Genomic DNA, 24,939 nt, shown 5'->3' with positions numbered 1-24,939 from the left:
TCCGTCTGCTCTGGCGTGGTCTCCAGCGGTTCTTCAGAGTGCTGTCAGAGCAGAGGGAGGGAGCACAGAGGCAGAGGACAACCCCATAAGAGCACAGGGCAGACAGAGGAAGTGACTCGACATTCCAGATGGCGGACATAGCCAGGAGAATTCTTGTGAGGCCCTCAGCTTCACCACCGGAGTGTGAAACAGAATGCTGCTTCCTTTTTGTTATTTCCTCCCCATTTATTTTCTTCTTCTTCTTTCCCCTGCCTTTTGTCTTCCCTCAAATTCTAAACAGAAAGCACAGCTCTCCCCTCATTGCTGAGCTCTTTGGCTTAACTTCAATTTCTTCCTCATTTGCCAGCATCCTTATCCTCAGACATTTCAGATTCTGGCCAGCATTTCACCCCTTCTTTCTGTCAGCCAACCCGCTTTCTTGTTCTAACCCTCCCTTCTTTTCCCTTCCTCTATTGCTCACTCGTTCACTCCCAGCTAAACGCTGTGTCCATATGGTTATGATCATCCCTAACATTCTTATTTTTGCCCTTCTAAAGCATCACTCATTATTCAGCCCTCCTACGTTCCTCCCACTACATTAGCTGGAGCGAATAACTCTGTGGGAAGCTGTTACTGTTCTGCCTCTTGCTACTCAGCAGAAATGTGCTGACCACCAACCACAGAGCCCATAAAACAAATAGACACAAGTACATCCCAATCTGATGATGCATCTACTTAACTCTCAATCTGTGATCAGTTCTTTTTAGAATAACCATGTGCTTTACACAGCATATTACTGAACCATAAAAGCCAAGCTGAAGCACTATATGCTAACTAGCACACCCAAGGTGACAAGGAAACAATTAATTCACCCGCTAATGTTTACCAGGGATTCATTTGTGATTATCTTAGTTTCGGTAATTATGATTGACAATTACATAACTGCCTGAAATGTCATTGCTGGTTTGGCTGGTATTTTAAAAATCTGATCCGATGGTTCATCTGATGATGAAAATCCAAAGTGATTACAAATCATACATATGGTAAAAAAATAAATAAATAAATAAAAATAAGGGTAATTTATCAAATAACTGTTAAAACACTTTACTCGGAGCCATATGTTCGAACCTTAATAATAATAATAATATCCATCCATCCATTTGCTTCCACTTATCCTTTTCAGGGTTGCGGGGGGCGCTGGAGCCTATCCCAGCTGTCATAGGGCAAGAGCAGCAGCAGAGCAGCTAAAAGCTCTGCTTCCCGTGGTGGGTTGTGCTACAAGAAAAGCCAGACTGGGTGAGTAGGAAACATTCACCCTGATGCAATCTGTTCATTATTTTATGCCAGGCCAACAGATATTAAGATAAACTGACTGGTACTTACATAGCACTTTTCTAATAACAATAAGATGAAATAAGATGAAATGGTTAATTCTTGAAACATAATGACTATATATTATATTTCAACAACATTTCAGTTGTTGTTCAGATGTTTTTGTCAATCAAAAACCACTCAAGAGACAGTATCCACCCCAGAGTCACATCACTAGGTAGGAATCACTACAGGATTCTTGGATGTCAGTCAGGATAGCAGATTGTTATTCTTATATTTGTGAATTTAAGGAGGTCACACCTTCTGGCCTTTTCAAATGGCTAGAAGAAAGACAGAAGTGAGAGGACAACAGTACATAACAGAAGAAAATATTGATCACATCAGACACAGAATGAAAGAAGAAACAGGGTGGAGGCTGATTGCAAAGTCAACTGTAAGCAGGCAAAAGCAACTTAAAAAGTGTGTCATATATGCAGTTTTCCAGTTGAAGGTTAGAGCGGTGTATCGGTAAGCCATCAGCTGATGTGGGCTAGCAGTGAGCTGCCAGACTGAGCGCAGCAACTTAAACAAATGCCATGCTCAATTTCTCAAGTTTTAGTTTAGGTTTTTTAAAGAGAGAGAGAGTAGGTGGATTCACTGGAAGTTAGTGACCAGAAGAGCTCTTCACCAGAATCAAAGTTATGATAAACACTGATAAACTTTATCAAACCACAAAAGTTCAATATTATTCCTGCTAAAATCTCTTTGTTTAGTCATAGATTTTTGTATATAACATTCTAACAAACCACAATTGTTGTGCAATGGTAATTGGTTTCTGTCACGTCTGTTACTCTATCCAGTTCTTTCAAATGTTGTGCTTATGTAAGGCAAGGACTGAGCAGGATACTGAAACAGACACAGAGACGGGCAAATGTACTCCAAGAGTCATCTGCTCGCTCTCATTTGCCAATGCTGGCAGTCAAATCAGCTTTTGAAACTGACTTTTATCCTTCTCTTTACCTTGAATCAGAAACCCTGTCTGTCTGTATGGTAAAGATGCTTGATGAGCTTTAGAGTTGCATGGATCAATAATATAACAGTCAAAATACAAAATATTTTGTAAAATAATACGACAAGTAATGGCAAGAGTTGAGCTTGATAAAAAACATGCGCAGTATTCCTAAATCATCTCCACTATAGGATGAATTAAACTGCCCTTACAAAAATGTAAACTGCTACCAGTGTAAAGTATAGCTGTTATTGACTTTAAGAATAAACACAATCCCCAATAAGGCACATTCTGAATCATAAATTGTTGACGAGTAATTGCTCTCCTTTTGGATGATTAGGCATCTTAGCAGCGATCTTTCCAACTGATGCCACAACCACTCCAAGTTACAGCAGTTAAGTTAATGAGCAGCAGCTGCTAAAAATACCATGGTTAAAGGTCACACAGGAGGCACGGAGTACAAGTGGTATAAGGCCAAAAGGTAACGTGCCCGTGCCTACCTGACATGAAGAGTTCACAGTATGTGTAAATAATTAAAATCGGTGATGTTAACTGTAATGCTGTGCACCAATAAATCTTTGCTCAAGGTTACACCAACAGCACCTCGCACTGTTGGAAATTGATGTAATTGGCTCAGCATCTGAACTAATGGAGTTACTGTTAGCAACAAACACTGCAAGTCTGTCTAAATTTAGCACCATGATGAAGACTGTGTTGCTAAGAGGTAGTTAATACCATGGTGCTGTAATGCAATGGGACAAGTCAGCAATCCCTTTGAGAGACAATACTGACTGTCTATATAAAGTGCTTGCCTAAATTGTCACCAGATTAGCTATAAGGGGCTTATGTGGACGTATGTGACCTCACACAACCAAAGGTTAAAAAAATAAAATAAAATAAACAAACCGAGAGAGACTGAAAATGGTGTCTGAACATAAACTATTATAAAGCTAGTCACTGTGGTGCCTTTAGAAACACAAGCCAAAAAAGCACTAAAGAAAAAAATTCTTCCCTCTCAATAAACATGAAGCAATAATTTTGAGTGAAATGTAACTGAAATATATTATATCAAAGTTTTTTTTATTTGAAATATTAATCATTAAGGAAATGTACTTGGTATAAACTGAAAGTATAGCAATCAAGTAAAGTTCAAATCAACAGATTTCATTACATTTAACGTTTAAAATTACATGGAAATTTAGATGTAGTTAAATTTGTTAAAGTTAGCATTTTGGGCATTTTGGAGAGTGTGTTTGTACCATTTTTGCCTCCCTCTTAGTGTCCTCTTCCATGTTTTCCATCTTTTTTAATGTTTTTTTTTGTCTCATGTTTTAAGTTTTAACTTTCTATTCCACTTTTAATTTTGTCATGGAGGCTCTCAATGATATCAAGGGTCACAATCTAGATTTCTGCTGGACCCCAGAGTATGTTAGGCCCAAGCCAATAGCTACCCAGACTAGAGGCCAGCCAGTCGACTTTTAGCTTGCTTGCTCAGCCTAGACTGCTGTTTGCTAGCCAGTAAAAATGTCAACTTTCACACAGTTAGCTAATTGCCTAACTGATTTCACCTTTTTTGGGAAGGGGACATGCTGGTGTTCTTCACGTATGCCCAGCAGCCTTGGTGATATCTCTTAGCCTCCTGGGTCACTTAAAACCAATTTAGCTCTTGAGTCATCTGGCACCCTTCTTTTTTTCTGAGTGTGCAAGACCTGTCAACACCTCTCCTGCTCTTCTTCTGCTCTTGGGTCGACATTTGATCTATTCATGCCTCAGCTGAAATATCACCTGTTCCTTGGCCGACTACTGTTATTTTTCTGGGTCGACTAACACCTCATCTGTTTCGAAAAGATGGATGATGCCCAAACCTAGGTCCCATCCTCAGACAGCTACATCCCTACATCTCTTTGCCTCATTTTCAATCGACACAAGAACAGTTTCTGAACCCAAGTCCACTCACAATTTACCGATTTCTGAGACAGTTCAGTTAGCATAGTATTCCCTTCTTCCTGAGTCAAAGTTTACTGACATCCCCGTATTACTAAGAGTCCTGAGACTTTGAGTCTGTTGATATTTCTTCTATTTCTAAATTGTTACTGAGTTGACAGCTTCAGCCATTTTGGATCCCTTTCTTAACTGCAGGACATCAAAGGAAACACCTGAGCACTGTCAATTCTCGGGTGTTAAAATCACCAGGTTCCACATAAAGATGCTCCTGTATATCCCCTACCTTCCAAAAGTAATTGTTTACTTTCTCATGATAACTTCTTGTGTATTAGAGCAATTGGAAGCTTGCTTTTCAATCCCTTAAGCTGTGCAAGATTTTACTGCATTATTAGAATCACAGAAAACATTGAAGTGAAGCTGATTGTTTTCTATACTGCACTATAGTGGAATGATCAGGACAGCTTTAACCTATTAAAGAGATTTAACATCTACCTGATGATCCAGTGCTGTTTTTCACACCAGTGCTGTCTTGCCAGGACAGCTTTAAAGAGATCTCAAACCTTGTACCTGTATAACAGTTGCAGGGAGGCCAACACACTGAGGCCAACGCACACATACACCAATCTCATTCATTATCCTTGACTGCCAAAGTGTGACAATCCATCCAGCTCGCTTATTTATCAATTAACTACTTCAGGCTAAAGAAAAGATGTTTGATCTGCTAAAGGTCACTGCTAATAAATGCTGGTGCTTTGGCAGACATTAAAGGCGGGTCAAACAAATGCCTACAGTTAAAGTAGTCCAGTTTCATAGAGCCCAAACTAACAGATCCTCATTAACTTAAAGCCAAATATTCCAAACCATGGAATCATGGCATAGCCACAAATTCTGTCATCCCAAATTGGCATGACATCACAATACAGGGAGTGCAGAATTATTAGGCAAGTTGTATTTTTGAGGAATAATTTTATTATTGAACAACAACCATGTTCTCAATGAACCCAAAAAACTCATTAATAGCAAAGCTGAATGTTTTTGGAAGTAGTTTTTAGTTTGTTTTTAGTTTTAGCTATTTTAGGGGGATATCTGTGTGTGCAGGTGACTATTACTTTGCATAATTATTAGGCAACTTAACAAAAAACAAATATATACCCATTTCAATTATTTATTTTTACCAGTGAAACCAATATAACATCTCCACATTCACAAATATACATTTCTGACATTCAAAAACAAAACAAAAACAAATCAGCGACCAATATAGCCACCTTTCTTTGCAAGGACACTCAAAAGCCTGCCATCCATGGATTCTGTCAGTGTTTTGATCTGTTCACCATCAACATTGCGTGCAGCAGCAACCACAGCCTCCCAGACACTGTTCAGAGAGGTGTACTGTTTTCCCTCCTTGTAAATCTCACATTTGATGATGGACCACAGGTTCTCAATGGGGTTCAGATCAGGTGAACAAGGAGGCCATGTCATTAGTTTTTCTTCTTTTATACCCTTTCTTGCCAGCCACGCTGTGGAGTACTTGGACGCGTGTGATGGAGCATTGTCCTGCATGAAAATCATGTTTTTCTTGAAGGATGCAGACTTCTTCCTGTACCACTGCTTGAAGAAGGTGTCTTCCAGTAACTGGCAGTAGGACTGGGAGTTGAGCTTGACTCCATCCTCAACCCGAAAAGGCCCCACAAGCTCATCTTTGATGATACCAGCCCAAACCAGTACTCCACCTCCACCTTGCTGGCGTCTGAGTCGGACTGGAGCTCTCTGCCCTTTACCAATCCAGCCATGGGCCCATCCATCTGGCCCATCAAGACTCACTCTCATTTCATCAGTCCATAAAACCTTAGAAAAATCAGTCTTGAGATATTTCTTGGCCCAGTCTTGACGTTTCAGCTTGTGTGTCTTGTTCAGTGGTGGTCGTCTTTCAGCCTTTCTTATCTTGGCCATGTCTCTGAGTATTGCACACCTTGTGCTTTTGGGCACTCCAGTGATGTTGCAGCTCTGAAATATGGCCAAACTGGTGGCAAGTGGCATCTTGGCAGCTGCACGCTTGACTTTTCTCAGTTCATGGGCAGTTATTTTGCGCCTTGGTTTTTCCACACGCTTCTTGCGACCCTGTTGACTATTTTGAATGAAACGCTTGATTGTTCGATGATCACGCTTCAGAAGCTTTGCAATTTTGAGACTGCTGCATCCCTCTGCAAGATATCTCACTATTTTTGACTTTTCTGAGCCCGTCAGGTCCTTCTTTTGACCCATTTTGCCAAAGGAAAGGACGTTGCCTAATAATTATGCACACCTGATATAGGGTGTTGATGTCATTAGACCACACCCCTTCTCATTACAGCGATGCACATCACCTAATATGCTTAATTGGTAGTAGGCTTTCGAGCCTATACAGCTTGGAGTAAGACAACATGCATGAAGAGGATGAAGTGGACAAAATACTCATTTGCCTAATAATTCTGCACTCCCTGTATACTCATGCTTATCATTAAGTTGCTAAATCAACCATGCTCATAGCTAAACAGTAGAACTGCCAGGATGATTTTGTAATCAGACTGATGCTAGCTGTAAGGCCGTGTTCCTTGTGCAACATTAAGTCACTTGGATTTATGTAAACCTCCTATGTGCACAGATTTGGCAAGGCTTGGTGGAGGAGCCATCTGTCGACCTGCTACCATAACAACTAAAATCCAACTAATACCACTCTACTCTAGTTTAAGCTATAAGAAAGGGAGTCCTTGAACATTTAGTCCATTCACAAGGCATTCTTTACAGCTTAGCAAGTCTTAATTAGTATTTTAAGACCATCTGAAGCTTGAGAGCAAAGAATTCATGAAAATTTTGTTACTAAGCTATATTATTGCACCATACCTGCAAAGTATCAAATTCCCAGTTTTATTCATGCATATATTTACTTCTTAAAAAAGCTCAAATCAATACATAAAATGAAAAGTTTTTCTGCATTACATGCTGTACTAATGCCAAGACTCCTATCGATATCTTTTATGTTGAAGCCACGTGCACAGTATTATTTTTAAACATGCTGTAGGTTAAAACGGTAGTGTTATAATGAAATAATCAGATTTTCTCCAAAACAGCCTTCTTTAGGCCAGTAAGCTCAAGAGGAGGGTTTCAAGGTTGGGAGGTCATAGTATAAAAGCAATAGGGAGTCCGTGATTGGCAGGCACTTACACTATCAACAGTGAAGGATTAGAGAGCACAGCAGAGACGACTCACTGACAGAACCGAGGGCACGGTAAGTTAGCGTTTTTCTTGCTGACCTGCAGCATAATAGAATCAGATGAAGAAGGTATCGGATCACTATAACTGCACAGAACAGAGTCAGCATTTGTTGGAAATTTATCACGGTATTATTACATGGGAATATGTAGTTTTAATCAATATTTTTTATATCCGTTAACAAGGAGCGCATGGTCTGTGTCACGCTAGGTATTAGGAATGTTGTTTATTATGATTATGATCTTAAACTAACCATAAAATCAAAAAGATCCTTCCTCTTAGAAGTTATAGGGAACAACATGACCGTCGTTTGCCATAGTGTCATCAATGAGGAGCTTTCTACCGTGTACTGTACCGGCATGATAAACTAAAATTGACACAGATAACCAAAGCACCTAATAGTTATACCTTTTGTTACTATCTCATGTTTTGAGCTATTTATGACTTTATTGTGTTTTGGGGTTTTTTTGCAGAGTGGACCTAAAACTTTGCCATCGACATGTCCAAGTGAGTGTGAAAGGTTTAAGGCTTATTCACGGTAGTCATCAACAATGTTAATATTGTGACAGTTTTAGAGAGGTTAAAAATCAACCATCAAACTTTCAATATAAAATCGAAAAATAACTTTAGGCAACCTGTTTAATGCAGTTAAATATGAATGATTTCTAAATAATTAATTAATTTTGATTATTTATTTTATAATCATTATTATTGAAATAAAAGTTGTTCATGAGGGATGAAAGCGATAATTAATTTAGAAGATACAAGGATAGTAGATTGGATGTAACATCGTGACAGAAGTAGCTTCTGCAACAACCTTAAAACTTCTTAATTGTCCCTTGGGGATAAATTAAGTCTTTCTGATTCTGATTCTGATTTATTTAGACACTTAGGGAAAAATCCTTATTAAGATGGATTTTGTGGATTGGAAAAGCATTAAAAGGATTATGTGGCATTTGAAAGCGACAAACACCACCAAGGATTACCTGTTTGTTTACTACATCCGCCCAGAACAAAAGGATTGTACTCTTGCACTCTCCATATCTTGGGATAAATTTGGGTGTTAAATTTGCCAATTCTGCCACTACTTTTTGTTTTGTAGCATAAACAGCTATTTTATAAAATAGCCCGCCTAACCCAGTATTGATCCAAATATGTCATTTTCATATTTTATATGATGTTTAACTTTGTTTACTCAGCTTACCCAAACTCACGTCTTATGTTCAGATTAGACATTTGTAGCAGCAGGTTCAATTCAACTTTAAGCACTAATCCATCCTCACAGGAGAGGAGCAAGGGAGTTGATGGCAAGTGGGAGGTTATCCAGGACAAAAACTAGAAAAGTTGTAAGTGCACAAATATGTTATAGAAGACAACTTAGAAAATAGGGGGAAAGAGCTCATTATTTATAATCAAGCAAAAATAATGAAATTATGGGTCACTGCTCATTTAGACTTAACATCTTGTGTTTTTGTCTGCATGTGTTTTAGGGCCTTTTTTAGGACTTTCAGGTTCAAATACTCTTCAGATTCAGATTCTTTTCTTTTTTTCATTTCCAGAGTATTTAAGAAGACCAGTGGGAATGGAACTGTAAGTGGCTTCTACAATATAATCATTACAGGGCACTCCTTGAGCACAGGGAGGAGTGCAATTTGTATGTTGCTATTCCAACTTCCCGAAATAGCGTTCACATTTTTTTTAATCTTGTGGAGGAGTAACCGTTTTCCTTTTTCTTCATTTCATATAGATTGCCTTGTACTTGGGGAAAAGGGACTTTGTGGACAATGTGGATTCAGTAGAAATAGTTGGTGCGTGGCAAAACTGCATCCTGATATATGTGAATATATGAACATATAAGAATCTCTGTGAAAGATCTAACGCTGTGGATTGACTCTTCTCATATTTGCAGAAGGGGTAGTTAAAGTGGATCCTTCTGGTCTTAACAACAGAAAAGGTACTTTACTTTATAGTCTGCAAATCATAAAAGTTATAAGCGATGATTTACTGACACAGACTGAAACAACACATTTTTCCACTGCAGTGTATGTCTATCTTGCTTGTGCCTTCCGCTATGGAAGTGATGACTTGGATGTCATCGGACTGTCCTTCAGAAGGGACATCTGGCTACATCGCGTTCAGGTGTATCCACCTACGGGTGGCAGCGAAGCTAAATCTCCAATGATGGAATCCCTCTTGAAAAAAGTTGGAGAGCAGGGGCACGCCTTTTCCTTCCAGGTCCAAACCCTTAATCTCTCTCTTTGCGTAACAACAAATAAATTATTTTTAATGCAAGGTATTTTGATTAACCTTAGAGCATATTTATTTTAAAATCTTTTTTAAAGTGTAACGTTCATGTATGTGACTCATTTCTTCTTCTTCTTCCAGATGCCACCAAATCTTCCATGCTCGGTTTCCTTACAGCCTGGGCCAAATGATTCCGGCAAGGTACAGTTACCATCCAGTGTTATTATTTGCTTTCTTTAAGTCTTACACATTGTGTTAAATGTTTGGAAAAATTAACTTATCTGGATTTTGCCTTGTTGTAGGCTTGCGGTGTGGACTTTGAGATTAAAGCATACATTGCCAACGCACCTGACAATCCAGATGAAGTCATTGAAAAAAAGTATGTTTGTGCAGCGTCATTTTAAACCTTTCAGTCTTTGAGCTGTGTATGAAGGCCATGCATGGGTTATTCTCTTCCCTTTTATTTCCTTCTAGGGATACTTGTCGTCTGATGATTCGTAAAATACAGTTCGCCCCAGCTAACAACAAGGCCGGAGCCAAGGCTGATCTATCCAAGCAGTTTATGATGAGTGACAAACCAGTGCACTTGGAGGCTTCCCTTGAAAAAGAGGTACTTGAAAATATACCAAATGCATTTTTACCATTATAAATATTACATAATAATTGCTAAACTGTGTTTTAAAATCACTCTTTTCCAGGTTTATTACCATGGAGATCCAATAACCGTTAAAGTGCAAATCAACAATGAAACCAACAAGACTGTGAAGAAAATCAAAATCTCAGGTAACGACCCAAATATGTCTGATCAGAATCATTTTTGTTTGTATAGTTTGAAGAGATGGGGGAAATATTTTGAAGGTATATAGCTTAATTCATACTTCTAACATGAACTATTTTTGTGTTAAGTTGACCAGCTCACAAATGTGGTCCTCTACTCATCTGACACTTACGTTAAGGAAGTCTGTGCTCAAGAGTTTGGGTAAGGCGAATAATAACTGGACTCGAGTCATTCTGGTTCAAATTAATGTATCTAAAAAGTACATTCTGTGCTGTAACGCCCCCCCCCCTCCACACACACACATACACACACACACAACAATATTCCAATATCTCTGCATTTTATTGCTACTTAAAATGAAAAAGGTCCTAAGTAGATAAAAATAAAAATGAATACTAACCTAGTGTGTGTTCTTTTTCCCTCTATTTCACCTCTAAACACAGAGAGACCGTAAATGCCATCTCTACATTTGAGAAGTCCTTCCAAGTAACCCCCCTGCTTGCCAACAGCAAAGAAAAGCGAGGTCTTGCAGTCGATGGACGTCTAAAAGATGAGGACACCAACTTAGCATCCACAACGCTGTAAGACTTTTAGGTCTCATTTAGGTGAAGCTAGGATGGGCCTTCATCCTCTTATTGAGCAGCAATGTTGTCACTATATATTCTGCCGTCCACTTATAGCACCTTAAACCAAATCCCCAAGGTTTAAATCGTAAACTATTCCCATCTCCTTGCAGGAGTCAAGGAGAGAAGGAGATGCAGGGAATTATTATCTCCTACAAAGTCAAGGTCACTCTTACAGTTTCGAGTGGAGGGTAAGGCTTAATAGAAAACACTAACCCATAACGCTTTCCTTTTTTTGTGCCAAACTGTGCAGGCTAAGGGATTCTTTTATCATTTCTCTCTGACCATAGCTTGCTGGGTGGTTTTACAGGAAGGTAAATATCAGTTCTCCTTCATTTATTGCCAGTTGTGTAAATGAATGCAAATTATTCATGAGTATATGTTAATCTGTAAAATGTTTAGTGATGTTGTCGTGGAACTTCCTGTGACACTGATGTCCCCAAAGCCTGCAGGTGAGTTCTGTATTTTGTAAACTGCTAGTGCCAACTAAATTACCATTAAAATACTTCCTGAAATATCACTAAAATTAGACAGTAGCTTTCTGTAACTGATCTTACTGTCATCTATATGCCATGCTCTCCCCATTACTGCGTGCCATTACTGTGTACTGAGCAGAAGTGTAAGTATAAAGTATAAAATAGTCTCTATAAAAAGACGTGTATTCGCCTGTGGCTGTGATAATTGTATATGATGTTCACTTTTGTTTCTCATGAACAATTATGTGTTTTATAAACCACAGCAAATTGGATTAAATGCCTCTTTAGTTCAGGTGAGGTCAACTCAGATACAGTGAGTTATGCAGTGTTCACTTCTTCAAGGGTTACTGCCCCTCCTATAACATCCCTACACACTAAAATATTAGATGATGACATAAAACACATGTTAAAGAACTATTTGGATAGAAAATTGCATGAATTGCAAAAGCGCAGAAGTGATGGCCCTTGAACGAGTGTCCTGTTTTGCCCTTCAATCCTGTGTGAAAAATGAAATTTGAATCCTCTTGCTCCACCCCCAAGATCAATAATTAAAAGATCTCCAGTAGACATTAATAGCAGCATGTATGCAGATTTTTGAAAGTTGGGCAATATCTGAAAGTGTATGAGTCTGAAAAATTGCAGATGTTATAAATACAAAAGAAGGGGTGGCCTGCAATACTGTATAAAAATTCACAAATCAAAGTAATCCATGACCCAATTTTCAAACCAGACAAACAAACAAACAAAAAAAACCAAGGGACACTACAAAATGTATGTATTGAAAAATGTAACCCTTCTACAACGACAACTTATCAAATGTTGAAACTCAAAATGTTTTAAGTTAAATGAGATAACTGAGTGGTTGTAGAACGAGTACCCCGACTGAGGATGACACTTTCAACAAAGTAAAGATGAGCGAGAGGGTTTACAATTCTGTAAAAGACTGTGTGAACAAAGAGTTCAACAATTAAAGAATAAATTTGTGTTTAACAGAACTACATAATGTTATCGAATGATTTAAAAGCCCTGAAAAATTTCTGTATACAAGAGACAAGGTCAAAAAGCATAATCTGAGCTTAGAAAAGGGACCAACCGGCTTGTTATTAGCACAGAGAAGAAAGGAGGGGTGCACGTATCATGTGTAATTTGCACATCTGTGATGGCATTACTAATGCTGAAATGTATATGTAGGTTTCATAGCAACATATCCATGGCTTCTAGTTCACATAAGGTCTTGCTTATTTCCTAAAACAATACTAAAAATTAAGCACATACTCCAGGTGCTTAACTAGCTCGCAGTCTCGAGCTAGTTAAGCACCTGGTTAAAAAAAGACGTGATCTAAAATAATGATGAAAATGCCCCTGCCACTCTCTCTCCCTACAAACACAAAACGTATCTAATTTTCAACATTTGATATGCTGTTTTTTAAATATAGTATTTAAATAACTTCCAAATGATTGCATTCATGTTGCAGCTTTTTTGGAAACTGGATTGTACAAAATTAGATGAGATATATTCCATAAGTTACCTTGAATAATGTTAGAGTCACAGTCCATTGTCTGTCCATTTTATCCACAGGTCAGATATCACAGTTAACACCACGGATGGTTGAAGCAGCCGGTCAAGGAAAATCATCTCTCATGCAGAGAACACAGAACACAAAGGAACTCATTATCAGCAAAGAAAAGCAAAAAATGCTCAAATTTCCCCTGTGTATATTCAATTCTATTATAAATAACTATGAGAACTCAATTACTGAGGGTCAGAAGTCTGTGTGAAATTTCTGTGCGTGACATCATAGCACTAGAATCCAACAGATGTGTCCCACGATAGAGTAGACCTAACGTAATCTATATTTTTATGTCATTAGAAATTACATGTTGAAAAATGGTGAATGGATGAAATGAGTGGATATTCTGAAAACACAAATGTGACACTCTGTTAAGACAATTAAGAGAACTCAATAAATCCATTTTTCTCAAGTACAAACTTCTCTTTGTTCATATTTATGATCTGTTTTGGTGTTGGAAGGGTTTTTTCCCCCCACACTAACCAAACTGATACATTTTTATGTTTATGTTAGCTATCATTTTTTGCTAGATTAAGTCACAGTTAAAGTTTTTGTGGGTGTAACCAGTTATTATACCACTGCTCCGAAAAGTTGCAGTAAGCCATTTCCTTCCTTCCAGCTTTCGGTAACATTTCACATGGCCTACTTGTCTGTAAATAGTGACCCAAAAATATATAACCGTTTCTCTGCTTCTTGTGGTTCTTTCTCCCAATAATAGTGCAGCGGGTTACAGAAACAATCTTTCAAAAAAACAATACAATTTTACATTTTTTGTTTTCATCTGGTGCCATGCCATGCCATTTATTCCCATGCATTTCAATGAATTAGATGTATCTGATGCATGAAGACTCCTTTGCCTATGGCTCAGCTCTATCATGCTCACACATCCTGTCATAAAGGTTTTTTTAGGTAACACAGAGAAACAGATAACCATTTACCATCAAACCAACAGCCACTTTAGAAACAACGCTTAACCTAACTTCACATTTATGTCTTTCTTTGGAATCTGACCTAGAATCCTTGCCGCACGACAGCACTGCCCTTCATTGTTATATTGGCCAACTCGTGTTATGAATATAACTAAGCAATCATAAAAAGACTATTGCAACTTTGGTACTCCTAACCACCTGTGGATGATTTTGCAGCAATGTTCAGTTATCTGCTGCACTATAAAATGTTTTCTGATTGAGATACAATATTCAGGAAGACCTTTTTGTGGTTAATTCTACAACTGGAAGACACTTTATATAACAATAATAATAAATATATAAAATAATAAACTTTTTTATTAGATATTTCAATTGCTGTTTGCTACAGATCGAATGACTTGTCAGCTTGATGCAACCTTGTTACCAATGCTGAAAAAGTTGTTGTTGTTATTGTAAACAATCACCCTCATACTGAATGCTCAATTTCACATAAGATTTCATTTATATTAATTTGAAATCTATTCTGCCCAACTGCCCATCATGCAGTTTATTCAGAATTAATTTTTTGGCATTTTATCCTTTTTTTTTTTTTTTATTTATTTTCAAATATTTGCTTAAATAAACTACACAAATTATTTTATTTAAAATAATTGTTAAAAATTAAAGTAACATGGTTCCACGAGTTAATTTGACTGAATGAATATATTACTTTTATATGTAGATTGTGACAAAATACATAGAACCAAAACATTTTGTGTATTAATATTTTATGTTTTTAGCATATGTTTGTAATGTTTGTTTTATATTTAGAGTAATAGAATTGCTAATCAGCACTAATATTAGTGTGGTATGTAATGTACTGTTAAAGTTAAGGTTAAAATTTCGCTGGAAAGTGTAATTTGTACAAGATTATTTTAAATTGGTGGATGAGACAGTTGTAAAATGTCCTGTCTAAACATTTACGCTCCCTGTAAACAAATGCATTTAAATGGTGTATTTATTGTTTCTGCAGATTTTTCAACCTGCAAAGATTGCAATAGAATGGTAATCCTGATTGCAAGGCCTTTCTTAACTTTTCCATTTTTGTTGTCTCTCTGTGTTTGCCACTTGAAGGCGCTATTTCCACTGCTGTATGTTTCAGAAAACAATAGCGCTGGCTAGTGTAGGGTAAGGATACACGGCTTGGTCCTCTCTGGTCTAGACATCACATCATTAGCCAAGTCAGCTAGTCAGCTGTTTATTTTTTTGACAAAATGTCAACCACGACCGGCGGCGGAGAGTTTGGCAACCCCTTACGAAAGTTCAAGCTCGTCTTTCTGGGCGAACAGAGTGGTAAGATGGGCACGAAGTACTTAGAGAAGCGTTAATTTGGTCAGATGAAAGGAAATGTTGGGAGAACTGGCAAGATCAGCTAACTAGCTTTGTGGTGTTAGCTTAAAATTGGACGGTATGGTACAGTCATGTAGCGTATATTAGTGACCAGTAATGATACGGGACAATCTGTTAATTTTGCAAGGTCAACAAAGAATATTAGAGCATGACAAAGATTATTAACCTACCGATTTTTCTCCCCGGTGATGATGTCATTGAATAGCTACAATTAGCTGGAGATAAATCGCTAAACTAGCTTGTTTTGTGCATTAAAAGAGGGCAAGAATACGACAAATTATTGTGTCGTAGCAGCTGTATTCAAGATTTATCCACATATTAAAAATTAACGAAATGAGTCAATGGGCATTGTCATTGTTCCTCCCATTAGTTTGTGATGGAGGTTCGTTGTTAGCACGTTACTTCTGCTTGTAGCTAGCAGTTAGTTAGCTCTATTGGGCTAAAACGTCAATGTTGACGCTCGCTTGCGCACTTAAAGACTTACATACGGGCTCTAAGTCTGTTACAGATCACAGGCTTCAAACAGAAAATCTCAAGAATTAATTTAAACCGTCTGTTTGTCGGTGTAGAGTTATTTGGCTGTTAGCTTCCTGCTGCAGCATCTTGAACAAGCCACGTCGACCGGTGGTTTCGCACCAGTCGGCCTTTTTCCTTCATTTCCATTATTTTTGCTCTGGTTCGGAGACTGACCCTGACATTGCAAAACGTGGCTTGTTGTTAGTAATGTTTGTGTCGTGTAATTGATATAGTATGGTATTACGAGCCAGCTGTCAGGGGTCGAGTAAATTTCAATTTTCCAGATTTTGTGGCTCCACCCATATTGCCAGCTCAGCGTGTGGGTTCAGTCGTCCACACTGCATCAGTGGTAATAGCAGTTTACTCACCGTGTGATGTCACCGACTCATTTTTCTTCTCTATCTCTTCATTGAATACAGACTTAAAAAGTAGATAATTGTGTAATTAAATTTACCATTTGAGTGGTGGTTTTAGGCTTGAATTACCTGGAATGCCTCTTGTGTTACTAAAGTGACTGTGTTTTTTCTGTACAGTTGGGAAAACCTCACTCATCACCAGGTTTATGTATGACAGTTTTGACAACACTTACCAGGTAAAAAGAAGTTATAACAGTGATTTGTGTAGTCATTTTTGTCTGAAAACTGACATTTTTGCTACAAGCACAGGTGTAATAAAAAACAAGCTAACAGTTTCAATGCGACTGATCATCTAATAACATATGTGACAGTTAAAATAGAATAAAATAGACCAATTTATCATGTCAATAGCTGATACTTGTAAATATTTAGACACATTTAAATTGGCCAATTAAAAAAAATTAACACAAAATAATACTTTATTAATCCCTGAGGAAATTATGGGATCATTTATAGTTTAATTGTATTTGGCATAGGGAATTTGCATTTGGTAATCTGTCTATTCACATTCTTGTAAATATAGTGTCCATTTTTGCGATCAGCTTGCTAGCTAAGCCCCTGAGGTTTTACCTTCTGTGAAGTGTAGGGATGGGTATCGTTTAGGTTTTATCCGATACCAGTACCAAACCGGTACTTTTGAAACGGTGCTCGAACCGGTGCTTAAAGAATGGAGAACACACACTTTGTCCAAAAACCTCTCATGTTCAGCTGTTTTTTTGTAAAAAGATAACAATGTTAGCCTTTTCTGCAGCTATAGGGCATATATGGTATCACTCTTGGCTGGAAGCAGTGCTTAATCAATGGAAAAAAAAACAAACTTTGTCCAAAAACCTCTCATGTTTAGCTGTTTTCCACTTTTTCTTTGGTCATTTTTGGCCAGGGTGAAGGGAGTATCTGCCATCAAACAAGAAGACAGCCGCATGTAACTACGACGGTGTTTGCTAGTTCACCTTACATGCATTAATTTAATAACGTGTTTAGCCTACTCAACATAAATTACACATGAACAACATTAAGCTACTCACACAGAGTAGAACGGCTGCTGCTGCCATCATCATCCATCATCATTTCTGCTACACTGGCAGGGCTAGGGGCCAGGACTGTAATCTTCGGGTATTGGGGGGATGTTGCTAACTCCGGGTCCGATAACAGGCACCACACCCACAGTAGATCTGCACGGTGTGAGGTCTCGCAGCAAGCTATCAAATACGGTGCATTTTTCGGCTTTTAAAACAACGCTATGCATCGCCAGGTGTTTCATCAGATTCGAGGTGTTACCTCCTTTGCACAGTATCACCTTAAAGCACTTGTTGCAGGCTGCTGAGTTTGCATCTTTTGCTGTGAAGTACAGCCAGACTTTTGACCGCTTCGCCTTGGGCATTTTTAATCTGTAGCTCTGCTCTAAAAGAACGTACGTACCTGGGCCCGCCTACTATCCTCGGAAACGTAAAATGATTGGCTAGAATCTAAAGTGTATCACATCTCAGGGAAAAAAAAGCACCGAAATGCGCGCTGCTTTTCGGTCTGGTTACTACTGTTTATGTCAGAACCATACCGGTACCCATCCCTAGTGAAGTCTATAATGAAACATGAATAACGTGTTACTTGCCAAAACCATTATGTTTCACCAGTCAACCAGAGTAGAATGTTTGCAACACACAAAGGGCTTGCTACAAAAATCACATATCCCGGATGTTAGTAAGCATGTGAGTGCATTCCACTGATTAGATTATGAGCGCTACCTGTGTGACAAGTCTAAACGTCAGTAGAAGTAGTAGTAGTTTATCTTTATTTGGCTCATTTAGAGATCAAATGACAAACTCCTGATATAAGAATCTACATGTAAGGCAAATTAACTAAATCATCAGCCTCAGATTTAAGTACAAAAATCATGACAGAAGGAAAAAGAAAGAAATATCATCTGTTTATGTCAAGTCCAGCTACAGATGAACTCCTATCTAAAGCATCTTCAAACAAAACCGCTATCACAATACTTGATAATTTTGTTCTTTCTGGACACTTTTTAGCCATGTTATGAAAAAGGTCAATAAAATATGTTTTTAACATATAATGTAGGCAACGATTCTTTAAATGTATGTAACACATTTAACTTGCTGGTAACACTGTTTAATTGAAGTGTTTGTTTTACAGGCAACAATTGGCATTGACTTTTTGTCAAAAACTATGTATCTGGAAGATCGCACGGTAAGCCCAGTGTGTTACTGTAATTTACATCATTCCAACTGGTCAAGTATTAAAACTGCCATAGAAGCATGCTTCTGCTTATTATCACACCATTCCACATTGTTTATAGATTATCCTAGTTTTTTGTTTTGTTTTTTCACTCATTTTGTTGAACATGTGATCGTGTTTTTAGTTCCCATCAATATTTCAAGATTTTGTTTTCCTTCCATCCCCTGGCTGGATCATGAATTGCCCCCATGTTCCCACATTTGTTTCGCGGCTGGCCACAGATCCGGCTGCAGCTCTGGGATACAGCCGGACAGGAGCGTTTCCGCAGCCTCATCCCCAGTTACATCCGCGACTCAGCCGCCGCTGTGGTGGTTTATGACATAGCCAGTAGGTATTGTGGCTTTGCCTCTCCTCCTTGTCCTTCACTTAGTATGTGGAAGGGCAAAAAACAAAATCAAAAGCACTAATGAGCTTAGCAAACCCGCTGGATAGCATGTTAGGGTATATTTCAGATACTGTTTGTATTGGTGGGTGTAGTGATTCAAAAGCATTTCTCCAGCAGTGTCCAGGGGAATGTAAATGCTAATAGTTATAAGTCTTACTTGAAGAATAATGAAAAAGATGTCTGCCGATGTCACTTCATGAGCAGAAATCCTGTGAGAGCTGCCTAAATAATGATTCAGCAGGGCCTACTTTCACATTTGCATAACACCCGTCATCTTTGAGCCTTCTGCATTTGAATGATTCTTCGCAATTCCTCCATTTAAAGGTCATTCTCTTCTTTACTGCTTGGCTTGCAATTCTTCTTTTATGTCTGTCCTGTTCTCCACATTCTCATCCTTCCCTTTGCTGCCCTTTATCTCGACTTTTTTTTTTTTTTTGTCAATTTCTTCTTCTGCAATTCCAATCCTCAGGTCCGGCTCCAGCTTTGGGACACTGCTGGACAGGAGCGTTTTCGTAGCCTAATTCCCAGCTACATCCGTGACTCTACCATTGCTGTGGTTGTTTATGACATCACCAGTGAGTCAGGGCTGTCCTCTAACCATTCTGTAGGGCTCTAGAGTAATAGGAGGGAAGCTCTTTATTTCTGCTAGTACACTAATACAAAATACACTTCTTCTCCGAGCTTTTTCTTCTGAATACTCCTGCTCACTAACAAATAACTACAGGTTTTTCTTACATAAGATTAGGCTTTTCTCTAGGCTTTTAACTGAATGTATTGTAACAGATGTTTCATGTATTATGGGGCACATGTGGCTGATGTGTATAATGATTTTGTATTTTGTTGCTTGTTTTCAACCCATTTGCAGATCTTAATTCTTTCCAGCAAACCTCAAAGTGGATTGATGATGTTAGAACAGAGAGAGGAAGTGATGTCATTATCATGCTCGTCGGGAACAAAACAGACTTAGCGGATAAAAGGTACATGGTTGTGTGATAAGCGCGAATGATTGTTTTCTTGTTCTATTTACAAAGACTGATAAATGGATCCTAGTGCATTTACAAAACAGGTATCTTTGTGTAGCATAAACTCTGCCAAAGCCTGGAATCCCACTTCCCTTCAGTGCATCTCATCCAGTTTTTACTTTTATTATTTCCTTGTAATGTTGCATACTTCAGCCTTTCTATAAGTTATTTAAATACTTTTATTTATATTGGGGTTTTTTTTATTTATACTTTGATCATATTTCTGTTTTGCCTTTTTTTTTTCTTTTGCCTTACGTTTTTTCTCTTCATGTCATTTTGAATATTTTTTTGTGTTTTCCCCTAAACACCACACTTCCATCCTTCACCCTCACCTTACCCTTCCTGGGACCATGGCAGGCAAGTTTCTGTTGAGGCGGCAGAGAGGAAAGCTCGTGAGCTCAATGTGATGTACATAGAGACCAGTGCCAAGGCTGGCTATAACGTCAAACAGGTTGGTGTTCAGCAGGAGCAGGTGTAATGGTGACAAATTATTTTGTTTCAAGCAAGGCTCATACTGTCCCAGAAGTTAGGGAGGCTCGCCTGTGACATCTGGGGTGTAAAGCTCCTCCATGTCTTCGATCATTTAATGGAATAGAGTTTGGCTGTTGAATGAATCATTGACCTTCGGAGTGGATTTTATGCTGTTTCGTCTTTACTCAGCACAGCAGCCTCTGTCCCTTTGTCTCTGTCCGCCTTATAAACTAACCACTCTCTTCTTCACTCCAAACAAGATTCATTGCTGAGCTCTCTTTGTCCTTCTCTCCATCTCTTCTCTTTTCTTCTGGCCTGTCCTCTTTGCGGTTTCTTTCCATATCTGTCTGTTCGGCCATCTCCACCCTTCTGCTTTTACCGGAGCAGACAGATCACCACGGAGGAGGGCGAGCAGAGAGCTAAGGAACTGAATGTCATGTTCATTGAAACCAGCGCAAAGACTGGCTACAATGTCAAACAGGTAGCGATTCCGTTTTCTCAGGGTAGTTGAGCTAATTCTACTCTGTCCCCCCTCGTGGCTCATCATGACCTGTCGTAGCTTTCTCCACACAGACTTTTCAGTGCAGTTGCTCTGCGCAGGTTTATTGCAACTGCCTTTATTTCCCAGTACTCTGATTTACTAAAACATTTCTATGAATATAATAGACTTTCTCAGCAGATGACTGTATCGTTGCTTTGACTACCACTTGTGTTTATTCAATGAAATGCAATATTTAGAGATAACTAGCTATAATGTAATTACATACTGCCCATTGACTACCATCTAGGGTTTGGTAATATGATAAACTGTATTGTTACCAGATTTTCAATACTTTCCATGATAATCTATCCAACTTTAATGTATGACTGTATTTGGCTGTTCGGAATCAAAAATCTATCATCAAGACTGAAATATCTCACTTCTTTAGGATGCCAGGGGCTTTGTTTCAGTGTGAGTGCCTTAAGTGTTGGGGCCTTAAGTAAACATGTAAATAAAAACACATTTTTGGAGATTTGAGTATAAACAGTTTCCTGCTACATCTGTAGAAAATGTACTGTACAGTCCTGTGAAAAACTAACTTCACTCTTATTGCTTCAATAGGAATAAAGAGTCTGAGTAGCAGCCAGGTGCTGCTTATGAAATGCACTTGATGAAATGATGATCAGCAAATGTGAGAACCTCTGTGAGGTCTGGAACATTGAAATGCGTTAACACAATGCCACAGTCTTCCACTAAAGGGACAGACCGTGCAATATTCAGATAAACTGCAAAAACTCAAGAGCTACATGTCAAACTCTATAGACATTGGTTGGCATGTTCAATGCTGAAAGGTATATGATAGGACATTTTGGGGGGGGGCGATGACTTTTTTGAAGGTTCCCAGAAGGAGCATAGTTTAGTTTGCAAAGTTGTATAAGAACAAACCGCAAAATCTGTGGAGCAATGTCCTTTGGGCACATGGGACCAAAGTGTAGAGATTTGGCCGTAATGCGTTGTGCCACATTATGCAAAAAACAAACACCTCGTACCAACTGTCAAGCATGGTGGTGGAGGGGTGATGACTTGGACTTGTCTTGTAGCCACAGGACCAGGATACCTTGGAGCCATCAAGTCTACCATGAACTTCTCTGTAAACAAATAATTCTTGAATCAAATATGAGGCCATCTGTCCAAAGTCTAAAACTGGGTCATTCAGCAGGACAACGATCCCAAGCACATCAGCAAGTGTACAACAGAAATTAGTTCTTAGTTTTTTACAGGACTGCGTAAAGACCTGTGAGAGTTTTTCTTTTCACAGGACTGTGTCTTGTGTTTTTTGCTACTTAAACTACTATATTATATTTACCAAATTGTTCCTTTCAGATGTTTAATTTTTCTTACTGTTTTGCAGCTGTTCCGACGCGTTGCTGCTGCATTGCCTGGGATGGATAGCACACCAGAGAAAAGCAAAGAGGACAGTATCCTTTTTGAGTTGCTTTTGCACAGAAATTGCTGCCATACCTTTTGTCATGCCACAGTTTTAAAATATTTGTAACATAGCACTGACTGCGACTTAGTTGACTGGAAAGAATGCAGAGAATGAAAGGCACTGCAAAAAAAAAAAAAAAAAAAAAAAGAAGTGAAATCTGCAATTCATGTGAAGTGTTACTTAACTAACTTCTCTCAGTGATCGACATCAAACTGGAGAAACAGCCAGAGATGACTGTAACTGAGAGCAGCTGCTCATGCTAGTACACCTCAGCCCCTGCCAGCCTGTCTCCTCCCCACCAACAGCTTGTCTCTCAGTGGCCACTTTCCTCCACCCTTGGCACACGGCCATCGGGATGGAGGACCTGTCTTTTTTTTCTTCTTTTTTTTCCCTTTTCAACTCAGTGACTTTTCAGAGTAACCGTGTGGATGTGCATTACTGTATTGAAACAAATTATTTGGGGAAAAAATGGTTCAAAAGTAAACATTTAAAACAAGGAATAAGTTAATTGATATGTTCAGATTTTCATCCAGTTGCATGGCATTATATAGGATTGCAGACTGACATAGTTAACTGCTCTTGAGTTATTGCACAGTTTAGAATCTTAGTGCTGTTACTCTTGTTGTTGTAAAGTAAAACTGCTTGGGATTATTTAAATGACTCTACAAGGTTGAGTTCTCTGCCTATCCTTTTGTTTTTGTTTCAAATGGAGAGGTCTGTCTCCTAAACGGCTTATCATTTGTCGACTTTGTCTTATTTTGAGGAAGTAACGACTGGCTCTCATCCAGTGAACTGTTATCATTGCAAAACATTATATTACCACATTAGGCTCAAGTAAACCCTTTTCATTGTGTCAGTGGAACTACTTATACCTAACACGTCTGCGAGCTTACATTGCCAAATACAAGTGTGTAAGCGGACCGGATTAACACAAATTTGTATTTAACAGTACTGCAGAAGGATGTGTAATAAGGAAATGGATATCAATTGTAAAAGGGAAACCAGCCCAAACAAATTAGAAAGCCTACTAACCTAAAAGTTTATATGTTGTTGAATGAGCTCTGCACTGTACTAACATGTCTGAGGAGGCATTATGAGTAGATGGTCCCCTAATACTATGAAAATCAGTTTTTCCACGTCGATGGAGAGTTGTCACTTTGGCCGCTACGACGTATCCACCATCTCATCGACGATTTGTGTTGTGTTGATTACACTATTGCAACAACATGCAGCATGCTCACCCCGCAGGATTTACATGGATAAGAACACAGATGCCTTGCTTGTTTGTTCACGTTGTGCACTGAATCAAGCCACAATATTGTAAAATATCAGAGAAGCCTGCTGACTGGTTCATGGCTTCACTAGTTGTTTGTAGAGCTGGTAGATAGATGTCCTCAGATACAGCTAAAGCTTACTAACACCCTTGCTGTAAAAAAAAGTGCAGACGTTAGTTGCCATATCTTTTGCTGTATTGCTATTGCCTGTGTAGGACTGTTGGTTTATTTATTTTGTAACTTGGACATACAGCTAACATTGTACGCGTGACCAAAAGTACAGATGCCGATACGCATGTTTTAAAGTTTTATTTTATTTATTGTTTGCGTGTTTGCTGAGGCGCCACCTACAGGTGACATTTGCGCCTAGTGAGTTTGGGGAGGGTTTGTTTTTTTGCCAGTGTGGTCTGTTGCTTGATTTACAGTCACAGTTAAAGCCTACACCGTCTCCCAAACCAACTAACCAGCCATAGCACAACAAAAGACACTGATCGTTTGCTGTAGCTTTTTTTGAAATGTCCAGCGTTTTTAAAAAATGGATTTGAAAGTTAAGGTATTTAAATTGCAACGCGAACAACCGTTTTAACATGAGCAGCTCTTCTATTACTTGTCACTGACTAAATACTCAGCTTTGTGCTATTCTGAATTGTGTCTGTCTATTTGAAATATGTCTACTCGTGTTTAGCAATGTTTGTGTGAATACTGTACTATTACTATCTTATGTATAAAAAGGAGAGTTAATGACAACAAGTGTAGGCTTATCACATGGAGTAAAATAAAGATATTTCACCAAAATTTAACCTCTGTGTTCATTTTTTTTAAACTCGTTATTTTATGGCAACAGTCATATTAATTCTGTTCATTAATAAAGTTCTAAATGAGTCACAGCACCTGAGCCGGTTACACGTAGGTGTGTCACATGTCACCATTGAAACTATGTAACACATCACAGTTGTAAAATGTTATAACAGTTAGGTGTGGTCAAATGTGAGCATGACACTGCATTGCACAAATCTGCTAATATCTAACTAAAGAATGTAAATGAAATTTTATTTCCGATATTCCTGCTACAGATAGAGACAGCACCATTGTGTATTTATGATTATTACTCTCATCCTTGAGTATTA

At 38.4% G+C, this 24,939-nt stretch overlaps 2 protein-coding genes across 7 annotated transcripts; both read left to right on the top strand.

The window, feature by feature from the left end:
• Positions 1-63: 63 nt before the first annotated feature.
• Positions 64-13,690, top strand: arr3b (arrestin 3b, retinal (X-arrestin)). 3 transcript variants are annotated; one of them, XM_084949983.1, is made up of 17 exons: positions 64-155; positions 1,163-1,275; positions 7,969-8,002; positions 9,055-9,085; positions 9,243-9,303; positions 9,405-9,449; positions 9,537-9,730; positions 9,881-9,940; positions 10,042-10,118; positions 10,214-10,349; positions 10,438-10,522; positions 10,646-10,718; positions 10,961-11,098; positions 11,254-11,331; positions 11,431-11,454; positions 11,543-11,592; positions 13,196-13,690. In XM_084949983.1, the coding sequence occupies exons 3-17, from the start codon at positions 7,995-7,997 to the stop codon at positions 13,393-13,395; spliced, it is 1,260 nt and encodes a 419-aa protein (XP_084806109.1). In that variant the 5' UTR covers positions 64-155; positions 1,163-1,275; positions 7,969-7,994; the 3' UTR covers positions 13,396-13,690. The 3 variants fall into 3 exon arrangements, with proteins under 3 accessions (XP_084806109.1, XP_084806099.1, XP_084806118.1); XM_084949973.1 differs by lacking the exons at positions 64-155; positions 1,163-1,275 and adding an exon at positions 7,289-7,511 and having other exon boundaries at positions 13,196-13,622; XM_084949992.1 differs by lacking the exons at positions 64-155; positions 1,163-1,275 and adding an exon at positions 7,289-7,511 and having other exon boundaries at positions 11,543-11,909; positions 13,196-13,283.
• Positions 13,691-15,249: 1,559 nt separating this feature from the next.
• rab41 (RAB41, member RAS oncogene family) lies at positions 15,250-24,612 on the top strand. Of its 4 annotated transcripts, none has more exons than XM_084949924.1 (8): positions 15,250-15,448; positions 16,555-16,613; positions 18,589-18,642; positions 18,912-19,017; positions 19,941-20,052; positions 20,455-20,548; positions 22,461-22,527; positions 22,737-24,612. In XM_084949924.1, exons 1-8 carry the CDS (start codon positions 15,370-15,372, stop codon positions 22,799-22,801), a joined length of 636 nt encoding a protein of 211 aa, XP_084806050.1. In that variant the 5' UTR covers positions 15,250-15,369; the 3' UTR covers positions 22,802-24,612. The 4 variants fall into 4 exon arrangements, with proteins under 4 accessions (XP_084806050.1, XP_084806041.1, XP_084806033.1 ...); XM_084949915.1 differs by lacking the exon at positions 18,912-19,017 and adding an exon at positions 19,545-19,650 and having other exon boundaries at positions 15,256-15,448; XM_084949907.1 differs by lacking the exon at positions 20,455-20,548 and adding an exon at positions 20,956-21,049 and having other exon boundaries at positions 15,256-15,448.
• Positions 24,613-24,939: the final 327 nt, after the last annotated feature.

The sequence above is a fragment of the Perissodus microlepis genome, chromosome 2 (assembly GCF_051167445.1).
Source record: "Perissodus microlepis isolate ML-2025 ecotype Zambia chromosome 2, ASM5116744v1, whole genome shotgun sequence".
Classification (NCBI taxonomy): domain Eukaryota; kingdom Metazoa; phylum Chordata; class Actinopteri; order Cichliformes; family Cichlidae; genus Perissodus; species Perissodus microlepis.
The sequence above is the reverse complement of the archived record's forward strand: the minus strand, read 5'-3'. Positions and strand labels throughout refer to the sequence as shown.

Excerpts from the sequence above, each read along its gene's own strand:
- rab41 (XM_084949924.1), top strand. The coding sequence starts at position 15,370 with ATGTCAACCACGACCGGCGGCGGAGAGTTTGGCAACCCCTTACGAAAG. Across the intron at positions 18,643-18,911 it reads TGTATCTGGAAGATCGCACG|ATCCGGCTGCAGCTCTGGGA; the intron begins GTAAGCCCAGTG and ends GGCTGGCCACAG. Across the intron at positions 20,549-22,460 it reads CTGGCTATAACGTCAAACAG|CTGTTCCGACGCGTTGCTGC; the intron begins GTTGGTGTTCAG and ends ACTGTTTTGCAG.
- arr3b (XM_084949983.1), top strand. Across the intron at positions 9,450-9,536 it reads TGGTCTTAACAACAGAAAAG|TGTATGTCTATCTTGCTTGT; the intron begins GTACTTTACTTT and ends TTTCCACTGCAG. Across the intron at positions 10,523-10,645 it reads GAAGAAAATCAAAATCTCAG|TTGACCAGCTCACAAATGTG; the intron begins GTAACGACCCAA and ends TTTTGTGTTAAG.